A 17,576-nucleotide genomic window follows, 5' to 3' on the forward strand; every position below is an offset into this window, starting at 1 on the left:
ATCAAATATATCATGGAAGTACTAAATTCAAGGAAGCCATTATAGCTATATTGGATGATATAGACATTTAAACTAAAAAGCATACTATTGACAACCACTTCATGAAAATATAATTTATCTTTCACCAAAGATGAAAACAATTTTACTTTATATACAGACCTCACAAAGAAGATTGACAAAAGTAAACAAATGCACAATCAGATATAATTCCATTTGAGGAAATTTGATCTAACTGAATACATATAGAATAATGTAACCCAAATGGCACAATGCATTTTTTTCAAGCCTACACATTTACTACTAAGTAGATCTCAAATTGTTCCATACAGCAACTCTCAACAATTTTCAAAATCACAAAAACATGTTTACTAATTCTAATTTAACAAATGCAGTTGGATGTCAGTTATATCTCAACTAAGTTTTTTTTTCAAGTTAATTCCATATAAGCTGATGAAATCATTAATATAGATAGTAGATAAATGAATAGATTAGGAAAAATCTCTTCCTAAATTCATGAGAAGCAAAAATCATCTTAAGTAGTAATGTCTATAAAATATTTTATCTGTAATAGGATTATAAAAAGTTAATTTTTAATCACCACCACCAGAAATATCTAACATGGTTAATGGTGGCAAAACTTAAATTCTAAAACTGAAATAGGAAGTAAAATAAGGGAGACCTCAAGCTGGTTGATTATAACTTCACAAGTTTTCTTGCAGTTATCTAGTCGTTTTGATTCACAATGCTATCTTACTAGCTCACTAGAGTGAAAACTTTGGACTAAAATATACACAAGGTCATACCTATAATGGTAGGTATTCTGGAGGCTGAGACTGCAATGATCAAAGTTAAATGTCAGTCTGGGCAAAAACTTTGCAAGATCTCATGTCAACCAAAAAGAAGCTGGACGTAGTGGTACATATCTATCATCCTAGCTACTATGGAGATGCATATGTAAGAGGACTACAGTCTAGCCAGCCTGGGAGAAAAGCAAGACTTTATTCAAAATTAATGAAAGCAAAATGGACTGGATGTGGCCTAAAGTGGTAGAACACCAGCCTACCAGAGCAAAACCCTGAGTTCAAATTCCAATACTGCCCCAAACAAAACACTTCTATGATGCACTCCTACTTTTAGATGCTTTGCAAGGAAAACCTAATTTAAACATATCAAAAGCCAATTCTGTCCACATCATTAACATTAATTCCCATCAATTTACCTATCAATTGCTTGACTTTTTAGAAGACCAGGTTTCAATACAGAGCCTAGACTGGTCTGAAACTCACTATATAGTGCAAGCTGATCCCCAAAGTATGAATGTCTTGTCTCAATCTCATGAATACTGGGTTTACAGGCATATACAGCCAGGCTAGTCAGGCTTAGTTTTACCTAATGCACCACTGTTGTCATTCTCTTCAAGGTTTGAGGCTTGTACTTTTTTACTACAGGCTAGAACTCTACTACTTGAGCCACATTTCCATTTCCAGCCTTTTTTTTTTTTTCTGTCAGTTGTGGGCCTGGATGCTGTCCTTCAGCTCTTCAGCTCAAGGTAAGTGCTCCACCATTTGAGCCACAGCATCACTTCCGGTTTTCTGGTGGTTTATTGGAGATACAGAGTCTCATGGACTTTCCTGCCTAGGCTGGCTTTGAACTGATATCCTCAGATCTCAGCCTCATAGGTAGCAAGAACTACAGGTGTGAGCCACTGGTGCCCAGCTTAAGGCCTTCTTATTTTTGTTTCTGATGCACTTCTTTGTCACCCTTAAGTTTACTAGATTCTACCATGGAGTCTTATATCCTTTACTTCATCTTCTGAATTCTACTGCCATTTTCTAGTTCAGATCACTTTTAACTCCTATTTTTACTTTTATAAAATCCTCCTTGATACTGTCTTCTACATTACTTTTTCTTTGATTTTTTTTTTTGTCTGAGATCATAACTCAAACTTGGATATCACAATTTCGCTCATTGGCTGGCACTCTACCACCCTAGCAATAACCTCTAACCCCTAATGGGTTGGTTATTTCTTTTTTATGACTTTAGATTTAAACTAAATCTTAAAGAATAACTCTGATTGTAAAATTTTAATGCTTTTCCCATTCCTATCAAATTATGCACAGATTAATCTGAAATTTAAGATGGATAAAAGTTAGCCCTCAATTATCTTTCTGGCAGCCTCATTACTGCCTTCTGTAAACATATGCTCCAGTCAAAATGCAACTTGGACAAGGGTAGATAGTTCAGTGGTAGCATATTCACCTGTCATGTGTGGGGGCCCGGCGTTCAATCCTTAAGTACCATGACCATCACCAACTAAAGGCCAAGGCCTTCTAGTCCTTCAACACAGTCTTTGCTTATCTGTGTTGCTTCATACTGTGCTTCTTTTTCCTTGAATGTGCTCATTATTAGGTGAAATATTTCTTTAGCATTTCATCATGTACTCTGTGCCTCATGGCACCTAGCACTAAAAATATAGAAAATAATAAATCACAATAATTTGCAAGGTTTATATAACCTTGTTGTTATATATAGAAAGACATATAAGCAATTGACAATTTAATGGCCTCTTTACTATCACAAAGACTGTCAACAAGTGGACTCTTTCATACAATGCTAGCTCTGGAGTTTTAAGATTAGTACTTGTATGTTCTGCTTTGCTATCATACACAAAGAAAACCTTTATTTTAATGAATCATATATTTTACTGAATGTACTAAAAAATCCCCCAAAGTCTTAAAAATAACAAATTATTCTAGGAATATATTACAGCAATGAAAAATCTCCCATTCATTCCTCCTCAATCATCCAAACTCCCCTAACCATGTCATGTTACTAACCACAGGCCAGACTGCACTTAAAAACAAATCTCAATTTCATTCCCTCTGCCTGAAACACTTCTCATTAAATGCACACCAATCTTCCACCACCACCACCATCAACAGCAGCAGCCAAACACCTCTCTAAAAATTATCTCACTTAAGTTTACTCAATTTGTTTCAATATTATATATTATATAGTATCATACTCTAACACATACCTTAATTAGTTTTCTCCTTTTTTACCCATATTCACCGTCTATTTCCCTTAGGCATAAGAAGCTTGAAGATATCAACCATATTTCACCCATCTTGTGTGACTTAGTACACAGAAAGTTCTGAATAAGATTTTGAACTGAAAGATTTCAATTAACTAAAGTATAAGCAAAAATAATACTTTCATAATTTACAAAATAAAAAATCAAACGGTGGAAGAGTAAATGAATTTATTGACTGATGAAAAACTAAAGTGGTAAGAAGTATGTATGGATAGTAAACAATAATCATGAGTTCTGCTGGAATTCTGTATTTCTTCTTTTCACTTTTAAGCCAAAAGAACACAAAATTAGACTGTTAGTGAGCTACTTGCTTTTAGTTCCTTCAACAAAAACTGCATAGTTTAGCAGTTGCACAACATTAAATATATACATATTTGCAAAATCCTGAAAGTTTTAACTTTTGGGCTGGTGTCAAGGCTAATGCAATCACCTACACTGGTCAGATTCAGAGTTTCTTTTCCCTTTTCTGCCACCCTGTAAAAAAACAGAGAAAATTATTTAGAAAAGTAGTATCTGGGGGACATTGTCATGTTCAGAACACTAAGATCCAAAGGAGGTAGAGAAGGAAGCAAGTTTTTTTCCTTAATGTACATATCACTAAGTTATTTCATATGGGAATTTTTTTGGGGGAGGGGCAAATCTGAAGCTTGAACTCAGGGCCTGGGCACTGTCCCGGAGCTTCTTTTGCTCAAGGCTAGCACTCCACCCCTTGAGCCACAGTGTCACTTCTGGCTTTTTTTTCCTGCCTATTTGCTACTGAGGAATTGAACCCAGGGCTTCATGCATAGTAGGCAAGCACTCTACTAATAAGCCACATTCTCAGCCCTCATATGGTTATTTTTTTTATAATTTCTGTAGAAAAGTTACTTATCTATCAACTTGTTTAGGCTTGACTAATAAGATCATGTATAACTAATTTCTTAAAGTTTGTCTGACTTTCATAGTTGTTAAAAAGCAGAACTTTAGATCAATACAATAATAAACCACATACAAAATTTGGTTCATTATCCTCTGGGTAGTTCAACTTATAATTCAAGTTCTGACAATTTTTATATATATTAAAAAGAATTAGAAATTTTATTTGTTCATTTGTAGACTGAAAAGTAAGTTACTCTTTTCATATTGCTCAGTGACCTATATAAATCTGTATCTTTTGGGGGGGTTGGAAGTTTATTATATTTTATTTTTTACTGTTACTTTATTTTAAAGGTGATGTACAGAGGGGTTACAGTTACCTAAGTCAGGTAATGAGTACAGTTTTTTTTTTCAAAAAGAAAATGTCACCTCTTCCCTCACTCTCTCCATTTTTCCCTCCTGTCCCCACCTATAAGTTGTATAGTTCATTTTCAACATCGTGTTTAGTGAGTACCATTGCTGCATTTGTTCACCCTTTGTAAATCTGTATTTATTTTGTTACATAGGAAACCCCATTTATGACCTGAATGAGAATAAAGAACGCAGCTTAAAAGACAGTAATAATTTTACACATATTACTTTCCTCCCTTCTGTCTTTGTCCTTTTTTCATTTCTTTTTTTGTAGTACTAAGGTTTTAACTCAGGCCTTGCACTTCTATAAATCACTCTACCACTAAAGCTATACCCCAGACCCTTAAAAAAACAACTTTATTTATTTTTCAGATATATTTTCAAACTTTTCCTCTGGGACTGACCTAGAATCATAATTTTCCTACCTCTGTTCTCTGAATAGCTGGGGTTATAGGTGTGCACTAACTTCTTTGTTGAGACAGGATCTATAATTTTCATCCCAAGCTTTCCTCAAACCATAATTCTTCCATCTCTGCCTCTGCCTCTCATATTGCTATGATTAAAGGCATGAACTACCATGCCAAATCCTGTATATTACTTTAACACCTTGTTTCATTTTGATTTAGACTTGAAATATTTGAACTATGGAAATAAGGAAAGGACAAAGGTACTAACAAGAAACATTCAATCTTCTATAACAACATACTCTGCCCCTCATTTTAACCATAATAATGGTTTGAAGTACTTACCTTATTATGGTTTTAAAGTATTTCCCATTTCCCATTTTCATAAATGTTGACAATGAAACTGAAAACTTAATAATCAGAACCAGCTAGGCAGCAATAATTAAAAAATTCTGATGTCTAGGTTTTTGTCTTGCCCCTACTTAATTGGATTATTACATGTACTTGAAAAAGTTCCGAGATGATCATAATAATCAGCTAATTTTGGGAACTGCCTGTCTGTAGAAATACATTTCTTAAAGTGGTTGTCATTAATTAGGGGCATATCTAACATACATGATAGTAGCATCTCTTCATTTCTTTTACTGTTTTCTGTCCTATAGCTTTTCCTTCTTGGAGTCAAACTACATCAGCCTTAAAAAAATCAGAACAAAACCAAAAAACCTCCTGAGTATCAGAAGGTTTTCTTCATGCCTGACTATGTAAAAGTTCTGCAAAGATTTATTCAGAGATAAAACAGTATGAACAGATTTTGTGGGGCATGAGATATGAAAAGACACTTTTAAAATGATTTATTTCCTATTATATAACAAGGAAATAAAAACAGAGGAAAAATTATTTAAGGTAAGAAGAAACTTATGGTTCTTATCAAGCTTAAGTTTACTATGGTTATTATGGTTCAATACCAAACCTATGCTTCTCAGTGAGCCCTTTTTTTCTGTGCAGGTAGTAGAGCTTGAACTCAGAGCCTCACACTTTTGCTTGTTTTTTTTTTTTTTCTCTCTGAGATGGTCTCTACCACTTCAGCTATTTCTACTTCCAGCTTTTTGCTAGGTAATTGGAGATAAGAGTCTGATGGATTTGTCTGCAGGCTAACTTTGAACTGAGATCCTCATAACTCAGTCTTATCAATAGTTAAGATTACAAACATGAACCATGGGTACTTGGCTTCAGTGAGCCTTAAGAAAAACTCAACAACAAACATAAAAGAGTCCTTTTCAAAATCTCCCAAAGGGACTGATTCCATTTCAAAGCTAGTTTAAACAACTTTTATGTTCTCTATGCGATCAGTGATCAGTGAGTAGCTATTGAGTTTATGATTCCCATTGTTTTATGACTTAGGCATATATATGTGTACATATAAATATGTGCAATATACCCATATACATATTAAAACAGAGCACTTTATTCTTGTTTCGAAAAAATGCCGAGTACCATCTTGTAAATGCTGAATGACAGAATTAGAAAATCACACACAAAAAAATCACTCTTTTGCATTCACCAAAATAGTAACCAATACAAATGTCACCAATGGTTGTTAAAATCATTGGGTTTAGCACAGTTTAGCACCTTAACACAATTTCAATGTATCACTCAATACAATATTTACAATATTGATAGCTAGGAGATATTGCTATAATCAGCAATCAAAACTTGTAATGGTATAAATGCCATTGTGTATCTTCTCATATGATTAAAAGGCACATGTGCTACATCTATGTAGTTCCAAGGACTTTTCTGAATTATTATCTTATAACCAATACCTCAACATTTTCTAAAATGCAAATTGTATGCAATCTAAAATGCAATTTGCATTTTAGAAAATAACACAGCAAATAAATTTTAGATAAAATGAAAGTGTATTTTTCTATTCCAAATATACTGGTTTGTGATAAAAACTCTTCAAAATTACAACAGCATACCTGGTATTTGGCTAATTCTGCTTGTAATACTTTCACTTTAGATCTTTCTTGTTCTAATGCAGCATGAAGTGAAGTCACCTATAACCAAACATTTAAGAATAAAATAACTTTAATCTTTCTGACAAATACAGTGATTCTAAAAACAGTGATAAATTAAATTTTAACAATTATATCTTCCATTAGGTATTATATACAGCTATGTGTATTAAAGTTAGATACAAACTTACTGTCATAATAGAAGACAAAATAGAAATGTGAAAGAGAATGAATCAATTCTAGGAACAGGGTAAGTTCTAGCTGCCTTTTTTTTGTCCATTTTGGGGCTGAACTCTGGGCCTGGGCACTGTCCCTCAGCTCTTCAGCTCAAGGCTAGCACTCTACCACTGAGCCACAGTGCTCAGAAAACTTCCGGTTTTCTGAGTGATTCATTGGAGATAATAGTCTCATGGACTTTCCTCCTGGGGCTGGCTTTGAACCACGATCTTCAGATCTCAACCTCCTGAGTACCTAGGATTACAGATGTGAGCCACCAGCGTCCAGCCTAGCTGCCCTTTCTATCTCTGTATTCATAGTCCACTAAAATATTCAGGGATTATCTACCTCCCTTAACACAATAAAGAATCTTTTTTTTTTTTGGGGTCCGGTCATGGGGCCTGAACTCTGGGCCTGGGTGCTATCCCTCAGCACTTCACCTCAAGGCCAGCACTCTACCACTTGAGACACAGCGCCACTTCCGGCTTTTTTCTTATGTGGTGCTGAGGAATTGAACCCAGGGCCTCGAGCATGCGAGGCAAGTGCTCTACCACTGAGCCACTTTCCCAGCCCCTACAATAAAGAATCTTTACTTACTATAACAGTAATAAAGTATAATTTCCATCACTTTCTTGCAGTACTAAGGAGTTATATATTTTTAAATGAAATTTAATACTTTGAGACTAAACCAGCCATGTTTGCTCTACAGCTTACCTGTATAGTTAGCTCATTCTTGATACTTTGTGATTCATCAACTTGCAGAAGTATTTCTGCCTTATCTTTCACTGAAAAAACAATATTTTCTTTTCAGTCATTCAACTACTTTAATAATCAGTCAATTAAAGTCTATAGTCTACATGGAATACAGTTAGAACAATGATTTTTTTTTTTTTGGTCGGTCGTGGGGCCTGAAATCTGGGCCTAGGCACTGTCCCTCAGCTATTCAGCTCATGGCTAGCGCTCTACCACTTGAGCCACAGCACCACTTCTGGCTTTTTCTGCTTATGTGGTGCTGAAGAATAGAACCCAGGGCCTCATGTATGCAAGGCAAGCACTCTACCACTGAGCCACCTTCCCAGCCTCTAGAAGAATGATTTCTTAGCCCCTTAATGAATGTATTTCTTAATGCTTCATGGGTAAACTCAGATCAGTTTCATCACGCAAGTTTTGTTTTTGTTTTTCCTGGTACTGGAAATCAAATTCAGTGTGCTGCACTTGGTAGGCAAGTGCTTTGCCACTAATCTACATACAATTGCAGCAGTTTTTCTTAGACATTTTAAGGCACAGTGTTAAAATATTAATTGTACAGATATAACAAATGATTATGCTTTGATCTATACTAAGTAGGACAAAAGTATATAGAAAACTATAAAATTTTACATAGGAAAAATATTTAACTACCTTGACTTTTTATATATAATTTTTATTGTGAAAATACTGTACAGAGGGGTTACAATTACATGGGCAAGATAATGAGTACATTTCTTTTTTTGGGGGGTCCAGTCGTGGGGCCTGAACTCTGGGCCTGGGCACTGTCCCTCAGCTCTTCAGCTCAAGGCCAGTGCTCTACCACTTGAGCCACAGCGCCACTTCCGGCTTTTTTCTTTTTTGCTTATGTGGTGCTGAGGAATCGAACCCAGGGCCTCATGCATGCAAGGCAAGTGCTCCACCACTGAGCCACCTTCCCAGTCCAATTTCTTATCAAGCATTGTAGCCTTCTCCTTTGTTTCCCCTTCCCATCCTTTCCCATCCTCCCCCACCCCACCAAAGTTGTAAAGTTCGTTTTTTGACATAATGACTTGTATACCTCATTGTTGCAATGGGTCCACCTATATCCCTATTTAAATGATTTGTTTTTTCCCTTCCCCTCCACAAATTATACCGACATCAAATACAGTGAAAGCAGGGTTTATACCATGGGGGAGGGACATACAAAGCAACAAAGAAATCATCTTATGTGTTAGAAACAATCGCATGAAAGAAAGAAAACATTTGAATACATATCTTAGGGTTCATTTCATCAACTTATCTGACCTTTTCTGCTTGACTCAGACATATACTAGTTATTGAAAATAAGGAAAACCATGGGACCTATGTTTCTTTGGGCCTGGCTTACTTCACTTAATATAATTTTTTCCAAGTGTTTCCATTTCTTAACAAATGGGGCAATTGACTTCTTTTTTGAGACAGTTTCTCATTATATAGTCTAAATTGACCTTGCCTTGTCAATTCTCCAGCCTTAAGGGCTAGGACTATAACTTTTTTGTGTGAGTGTGACTGTGCCAGTCCTAAGGTTTAAACTCAGGGCCTGAGCGCAATCCCTGAACTTTTATGCTCAAGGCTAGTGCTCTACTACTTGAGCTACAGCTCCACTTCCAGCTTTTCTGACTAGGCTACCTTTGAAACATGATTGTTAGCTCTTAGCCTCCTGATTAGTTAGGATTACAGGCATGACCCACTGGTGCCTAACTTGAAAATAAGTTTTGATACCTTCTTTTCTTTTCTTTTTCTTTTGGTCGGTCGTGGGGCTTGAGCCCTCAGCGTGGGCGTTGTCCCTGCACTCTTCAGCTCAAGGTGAACGCTCTACCTCTTGAGCCACAGCACCATTCCAGTTTTCTAGTGGTTTATTGGAGATAAGAGTCTCACAGACTTTCCTGCCCGGGCTGGCTTTGAACCGAGATCCTCAGATCTTAGTCTCCTGAGTAGCTAGGATTACAGGCGTGAGCCACCAGCACCCGGCCTACCTTCTTATTTTTCAATGTGGGTTACACTGTTTCTTAGGGCTATACCTGTATTTACAAGCATTGGTTTGAAATTTCATTAACATTTATTAAGAAGGCACAATATTTTATTTAGTTTTATCTATTCAGGAAATTTTCTCATTTATTCATCTATTTATTTATTTATTTAATTTATTTAGGTGCCAGTCCTGGGGCTTGAACTCAAGAGACTTGGTGCTATCCCTGAGCTTTTCTACTCAAAGCCAGTGCTCTACCACTTGAGTTATAGCTCCACTTCTGGATTTTATTTTATTTTTTGGGGGGGTTGGGGGGATGTGCTTAATTGGAGATAAAGAGTCTCACAGAGTTTCCTGACCAGGCCAGCTTATCCATGATCATCAGATCTTACATTCCTGAGTAGCTAAGGTTGTAGGAGTGAGTCACCAATGCCTGGCTATTTATATCTTAATCTATGTAGTTTTGTATTTCCTTTGCATAAATCTTATATTAAAGATACATGTTTTGTTTGCTGTTATGGATGGAAATTCTTCATAACTTTCAAGGTATAACTATACATGTGTTCAGGGATACAACTGGGAATCTCTCATCATCATCATCAACTTTACTAATATTAATCTCTAAACACTTTTTGGATTATTTCTTTGGATTTCTACTGAGGATTTCTTGCCAACAGTTTATAGTAGCAGAAAAAGAAGGAAGAGCAGTGGAAAGGGAGAAGAAACCAAACAGAAAGAAAAGCCTACAGTGCCATCAAACTGCCTCCTCCAACAATGAAAAGCTGATCCTTAGCAAATGAAAGGACTGTTTTTCCCTCTAAATATAGTTTGATGACTTTTAAGTGTTGAGATTTCAATGGTTTCTCTTACATAAACAGTTGTAAATGTAGCTAAGGTACTTTGAGAATAACTTACAATGATAATGTTGTCAGCAACTATTCAGCTTCTGAGAAACCTTTTTATTGCTGCACTGATAAGTTATATATCTTGAAAAATTATCCTCAGATATTACGTAAGATACACTTTAATACTAAAAACACAAAATACTTACTTTCACCTTCCTGAAGCATTTTCAGTAATTGTGCATTTCTTGCCTTTACTTCTTTATACTTTGCCTAGGAGTCAAAGAAAAAAATGTTCATTTTTCAAAAGTAAATGATATGATTTAATTTAAATTAGAGAGATGTAAATTCTAGGCTTGCTGAAAGGCAAAAAATTACTTCTGAAACAAAGAGGAAAATGTAAGCAAAACCTCTCACAAAATACTAGGTAATACCATAGGTGATTAAAAAAGACAAGAGGCTAAAAATGAAGAAATGTTAGGGTAACACTAAATTTACCTAAAGAGTTTTCCTCTTTCTTTGCCAAATAAAGCTCTTATACAATTCAAAATAATTTAGATAAAACAAAAAGAAAAATGACTCACAAATTCTAAGCCTGTGCTGTTCAATTATATACTACACTTTTGATATTTTACATTTGCCACTGTTTAACATGTAGCTACCAGAAGTGTTGCTAGTGCAAGTGAAAAAATGGACTTTAAATTCTAGTTGCATCTAACTTTTGAGACACTTGTAGTGATTATTTTATTTATACTATTTTATAGCACAGTTTACCTGTTTAGTCTAGTTACTGTAATTACTGTTTGTCAGACCCCAGTCCCAGAAGAAAAAAAATACAGTAAATATATTTAATATATTATTGAAAAATAAAAGCCTAAACAAAATATATTAATATAAAGCACTTGTCATTTTGTTCATTCAACAGATACTTAAGATATGTACATAGGTAACTAGATTCATTTTATTTTGTTTTGAGATGCTAGGGATCAAACACAGAGCTTTATGCATTCTAGGCAGGTGTTCTAACACTGAGTCACATACTTAGCCCTCAACATTTAAATTTTTTTATTAATATATATCTTTTATTGTAAAGATATTGTACTTAGCCCTCAAAAAAATTTTTTGGGGGTCCAGTCATGGGGCCTGAAGTCTGGGCCTGGACGCGGTCCCTCAGCTCTTCAGCTCAAGGCTAGCGCTCTACCACTTGAGCCACAGTGCCGCTTCTAGCTTTTTTCTTTTTGCTTATGTGGTGCTGAGGAATCGAACCCAGGGCCTCATGCATGCAAAGCAAGCGCTCTCCCACTGAGCCACCTTCCCAGCCCCCCTCAAAATTTTTTTGTAAAGAAAATTTAAGTCCTACACAGATGGCTTCACTAAAAAGCATTTTATACCTGAAATTGCTGATAATAAATCAGTTATGTTTACTAAGTATTATTGCAGTTAACACAGTGAACCAAAATAAGTACCACAGGAAATACAAATGGAGTAAGACTTCTGAGATGCTTTGAAATGAGAGACAAGTCAGGTAGAAACATAAAAAATGAGAGAAAAACATATATACTCAACTATAACTACATTCACTATGAATATAGAAATATTATGAATATTTAGAACTACACTACTTTTGTTTTCTAGCTTTTCTAAGACAGGATCTTGCTATTATAGCCCAGATTGGCCTCAAACTTGCCTTCCTCATGCCTTTGAAGTACATACCACCACATATAGCTATAATTTTTTATTTCATACAAAAAAAGAGCAAATTAAGTTGATACAGTTAAAAGCATAGAAGTTGTGCATCTACTGTATCCTGAGCATTTATGACTCTAATAAAACCATTTCAAATTCAACATATCCAAAATGGACTCTGAGAATTATCATTCCTCAATTTAAAATGTGTTTTCTCTAATATTCATGGTTTTACTGGACTACCTTGACTATAGGCATCAGTTACAACATTATCATCCCATAAAAAAATTCTCATGTCACTTTGCTTTTGAAGACTTTAAGCGACCTCTAAAATCCAAATGCCTTCAAATTCTGAGTCCAACAAATACTTCCAATCTTATCCTCCACAGGTTTCACATTTCTCTAAATGTCAGCTACTTCCTACAGTTACCTTCCTATGCCTTTTACACTCTTCTCCCTACATGCTAAAGTTATCTTTTTGTGAAATTTTCACCAGTTTTCAATATTAGAAACAAATCCCTTCATTCTGTCAAATATCATAAAATTATAAATCCCACATTTTTATCTTCCCCAAACTCATTTTTACATTCCCCATACCTCTTAACACAAAGGAAAATAGAAACGAAAGGCTAAGGAACGTGAGTATACAGAGTTTGGAAATATTTTAGCAAGCTGAGTCTTAAAAGCAAAGGTAGAGGAAGAAGGGAAATGTAAGAACCATTAGATTTGAAGCTTGATTTTTTTCAATTTTGCATATTTTGGGTCCAAAAAGGACCTGGTACATTACAAACACTTCATAAATAAGTGATGAATGATCCACTATTAGTCAAAAGAACATCTGATGTGGTTATCTCTAAGGAGATTTTTAAGCCTAAGCAAAGAACTAAGATTTATGATTAAACAAATTGTATACACACAGGAGCTGGTGACTCAAACCTGTAATCTTAGCTGTGCAGGAAGCTGAGATCTAAACTTCAAGGTTCAAAGTCAATCTGGGCAGGAAAGTCTGTGAGATTCTCATTAATTACCAATAAAGCCGTAAGTATACAAAGGCTCAAGTGCTAGAGTGCTAGCCTTAAGCAAAAAAGCTCAGGGATACCACCAGGCCCTCAAGATTTCAAGCCTAAGGACTATTGTGCACGCATGCATGCATGCATGCACATATGTGTACACACACACACACACACACACACACACACACACACACACACACACACAAATAACCTCCTTCCCAGAAAATTGTATACGTAACAAGCATTAGCAGGAACCTTTATGCACTGCTGGTGGGACCATTAGTGGTACGGATGTTGTGGAAAGTAATTTGGAGGTTTCTTAAAAAGTTAAACAGAATTATCATATGTAATTCTTAAGTATATTCCATAAGAATTCAAAGAAGGCACTTAGATATTCATATACCAATAAATAAAACATAGTATATACATGAAAGGGAATATCATTTAGTAATAAACAGGACTGAAATTCTGATAAATGCTACAACATGAATTGGTTTTGAAAAGAATGCTAAGTAAAATAAGCCAGAGACAAAAGAAAACTATTGGGCAATTTTATCTACATGAAGTACTTAGAAAAATAGCTATGATGATTCCACAATACTGGGAAGGTAATTAATGCTACTGAACCATGCATTTAAATGTTTTATAATAAATATCATTCATATTTTAAATAATCAGTTAAAAACTCTAAACAGCAAAATGACTATGTGTATTAGCTGAATATTAAACATGTTTATAAATAAGAAAAACCAAAGCTGTGCAAATTTAAAGAATTATTTTCTTTAGAACAGTAAATGGAGGTAGGCACTGGTGGTTCACATCTGTAATCCCAGCTACTCAGGAGGCTGACCTACGAGACTTGTGGTTTGAAGCCAACCTGGGCAGGAAAGTCCATTTGATTTGTATATCCAATTAATCAGAGTTGGAGCTGTAATTTAAGTGGTAGAGTCCAGTTCCTGAGTTCAATCCCTAGGACTGGCAAACACATGCACATGCACCCACACACGCACCCCAAACACACTCAAGAGTAAATAGATACAAACCTCCCACTGAGTGATCACAGTTTTCAGCTTCTGGATTTCAGCATCTTTCCTTTCAAGTTCCAACTTTAGTCTTTCAATTCTTCCATCTTTTAGAACCACTTCCTGAAAAAAAGAAAAACAATTTCAGAACTAAGATTACTCAATCCTGGTTTACAAGACTGCTTTGTGAAAAAAATTAAGAGGAAAAATACTATTTCTCAGGTAACCTTAGACTATTTAACTACATTCTTTTGACTCAATTATATGAACCTAATTATGTAAAGTGAAAAGTTTTTATGATCAATCTAAAACTATAAGAATATTCTTTAGCATATCAGGCCTTTGAAATGATACTTATATCCTAGAATAAACATATTAAAGTTACTCCATGACAAGCTATTAGTCTATCTTGAAAATCCTTATTTTGCACCATATACCAAAAATAAAATAAAGTTATCCCCAAGTCATACTTTTGGTAAGTATAACTGGTTTAACTAATACTAACACAAAAATCTCTAACTAGGAGTATATACAGAGACTATTCTAAAAGTTTCAGATTTATTTGATATTAACTCATGATAGAATTTTTTTTTTTCGGTTGTGGGGCTTGAACTCTGGGTCTGAGAGCTGTCTCTCAGCTCTTCAGCTCAAGGAAAGAGCTCTACCACTTGAGCTACAGTGCCACTTCTGGTTTTCTAGTGGTTTATTGGAGATAAGAGTTTCACGGACTTTCCTGCCCAGGCTGGCTTTAAACTGAGATCCTCAGATCTCAACCTACTGAGTTGCTAGGATTATAGGTGTGAGCCACTGGCGCTCGGCTCAGAAATGATTTTTATCTTGACCCAGGGTAGACATATACACAGGAACAATTTTAATGAAATTATACTGACATTTTCTTCTGTCCTTTTTTTTGTTTTGTTTTCTAAGTATTGGTAGTAATCTACTGAATGAAACCAAATGCTGTGTCAACAATGGTAGAATTAATTCTAGCTAGATGGTTGGAGAACACACTGGATAAAAGTTGGCAAATACCTCCCTTGCGTCTCAACAAAAATGCCAGGTATGAGGATATATACCTGCAATCACAGCTGTATGAGTATAAACAGATGATCATGGTTGGTGAGCAGCCCAGGCAAAAGAATGCCACCTTATTTGAAAAACAACTAATGGGCTGAAGGTGTGACTCAATTGGTAGAGCACCTGCTCAGCAGGTGCAAGGTTCTGAGTTCAAACACTAATATTCCCTCCCCATCCCCCGCAAAAAAAAAATTAGTAGACTGAAGGTTGGTTTTCTTTTAATTCCTGGATAAAATTCACAGTTTAAAAGGATTTAACCTTGGAAAGACTTCTTCTTTACAAAGGGGTGCAAAAAATAATTTAAAAAAAGACAAGAGGGGGCTGGGAAGTGGCTCACTGGTAAAGTGCTTGCCTTGCATGCATGAGGCCCTGGGTTCAATTCCTCAGCACCACATAAGCAGAAAAAGCCAGAAGTGGTGCTATGGCTGAACTGAAGAGCTGAGGGACAGTGCCCAGGCCCAGAGTTCAGGCCCCATGACCAACAACAACAACAACAAAAAGATAAGAAAGGAATGTAATGCAAAGAGAAAGGAGATATAAAGTAGAAGATTTTTCAAATGGTTTTAATTTTTTTTCTCCGTAACACTGAATGGCAAAAGTCTTCAATTTTTAATTTATGCAAATTTCACATATGTAAAAGTTATATATACAAATATAGAGATATATAGCATATATAAAAATACATAAAATAACCCAATATATGGATTAAGAATTTGAGCATGGGGTTGGAGGTGTGGCTCAGTTAGCAGAGTGCTAGCTTGTAAGCCGAAAGCATCAGGTACTGAGTTTGAAGCCTGGTCTCATCCAAAAAAAAAAATTAGAATTTGAACATTTTCTGAAAGAAATATTGAAAATGTTAGGATCTGGAATGAGTCAGATTTTGAAAAATAAACAAAAAAAGACCAAAATTTGTTTTAATTAAATCTCTAAAAATAAAAAAAAAATTGTTACAAATTCCTTAGCAGCACCATGTCATATACCTTTCCCAGATCATATCCCCTAGGACATCCACTAATGGGAATTTTGTGTTATCACTGTCCTTGCTTTTTACTGTTATCTATCTATCTATCTATCTATCTATCTATCTATCTATCTATCTATCTATCTATCTATCTATCTGTCTGTCTGTCTGTCTGTCTGTCTGTCTACCTACAAAAAAAAAAACCCTAGTATTTAAAAAATGTAAATTCCATTCTTAAAATGGCCACCAACTGGATTTGAAATACTTGTGGGTTCTGGCTTTCTTAGGATAAAATTCTAACTTCTTAGTTTAATAAAAATAAATAAATAAACTGGACTGGAAAGATGGCTCAGTGGTAGAGTGCTTGCCTTGCATGCATGAGGCCCTGGGTTCAATTTCTCAGCACCACATAAGCAGAAAAAGCAGGCAGTGGAGCTGTGGCTCAAGCGGTAGAGAGTGCTAGCCTTGAGCTGAAGAGCTGAGGAACAGCACCCATGCCCAGAGTTCAGACCCATAACTGCCAAAAAGAACCCCAAAAACAAAAAAAACCACTTAAATCTGATCTACTACACTAAATGTCCTATCCCATACTTACTTAACTTTCACAGTTTCAGAAATTTTCAGTTTCCTGAAAAGGCTTTTCATAATTTGGGACCTCTGTTTCTGCAGCTGCCTTAGGAAGCAGTCTTTTTCCATTTTTCAGTTTATATAATGCAAAATTGAAAATCTATCTCATGTACCAAGTGATCTATTACCTTTACTATTCAAAACTTCTTTTTAAAGCTGTTCTCATCTCCTTTTAAGCTTTTATTATGCTAAATAAAAATCCACATAGTGGTCATGTCTATCTCCTTTTATTCCCACTATTAGAATGCCTAAGAGAAAAAGGTAATCTCTTTCCCCAACACCTGTGCCTAACTTTACATAGAATGCATGCTCAGTAAGTACTGGTCAATGAATAAGCTACATACATAATTTAGTGAAAATATCTTTGTGGGACAATGATTAAGATAATATCTTAAAACATTAGTTTTTACAATTATCCTTGGATTCTAATGCTTATTTTTTTAAAAAAAACATAATTTGGGTGACACTGATTAATATGTATCATACTCATAAGCTGACATGTTAAACTAAAACTTGTGGTATCTATACACAATGGAATATTATGCAGCCATTAGAAATGACAAAATAATGGCATTTGCAGGGAAATGGATGGAGCTAGAAGGAATCATGTTGA

The 17,576-nt window shown here is 35.3% G+C and overlaps 1 protein-coding gene across 1 annotated transcript in view; it reads right to left on the reverse strand.

Annotated features, from left to right (window-relative positions):
• Positions 1–3,245: 3,245 nt before the first annotated feature.
• The window catches only part of Gkap1 (G kinase anchoring protein 1), a 51,347-nt gene continuing 37,016 nt past the window's right edge, over positions 3,246–17,576 (reverse strand). The window contains exons 7-11 of the mRNA XM_013031064.1: positions 14,320–14,421; positions 10,787–10,850; positions 7,713–7,783; positions 6,747–6,824; positions 3,246–3,568 (exon numbers count right to left, since the gene is read on the reverse strand). Coding sequence (XP_012886518.1) covers positions 3,521–3,568; positions 6,747–6,824; positions 7,713–7,783; positions 10,787–10,850; positions 14,320–14,421 — 363 coding nt within the window. The 3' untranslated portion in view covers positions 3,246–3,520. The remainder of the gene's footprint in view (positions 3,569–6,746; positions 6,825–7,712; positions 7,784–10,786; positions 10,851–14,319; positions 14,422–17,576) is intronic.

This window comes from Dipodomys ordii, unplaced genomic scaffold (assembly GCF_000151885.1).
Source record: "Dipodomys ordii isolate 6190 unplaced genomic scaffold, Dord_2.0 Scaffold137, whole genome shotgun sequence".
NCBI lineage: Eukaryota > Metazoa > Chordata > Mammalia > Rodentia > Heteromyidae > Dipodomys > Dipodomys ordii.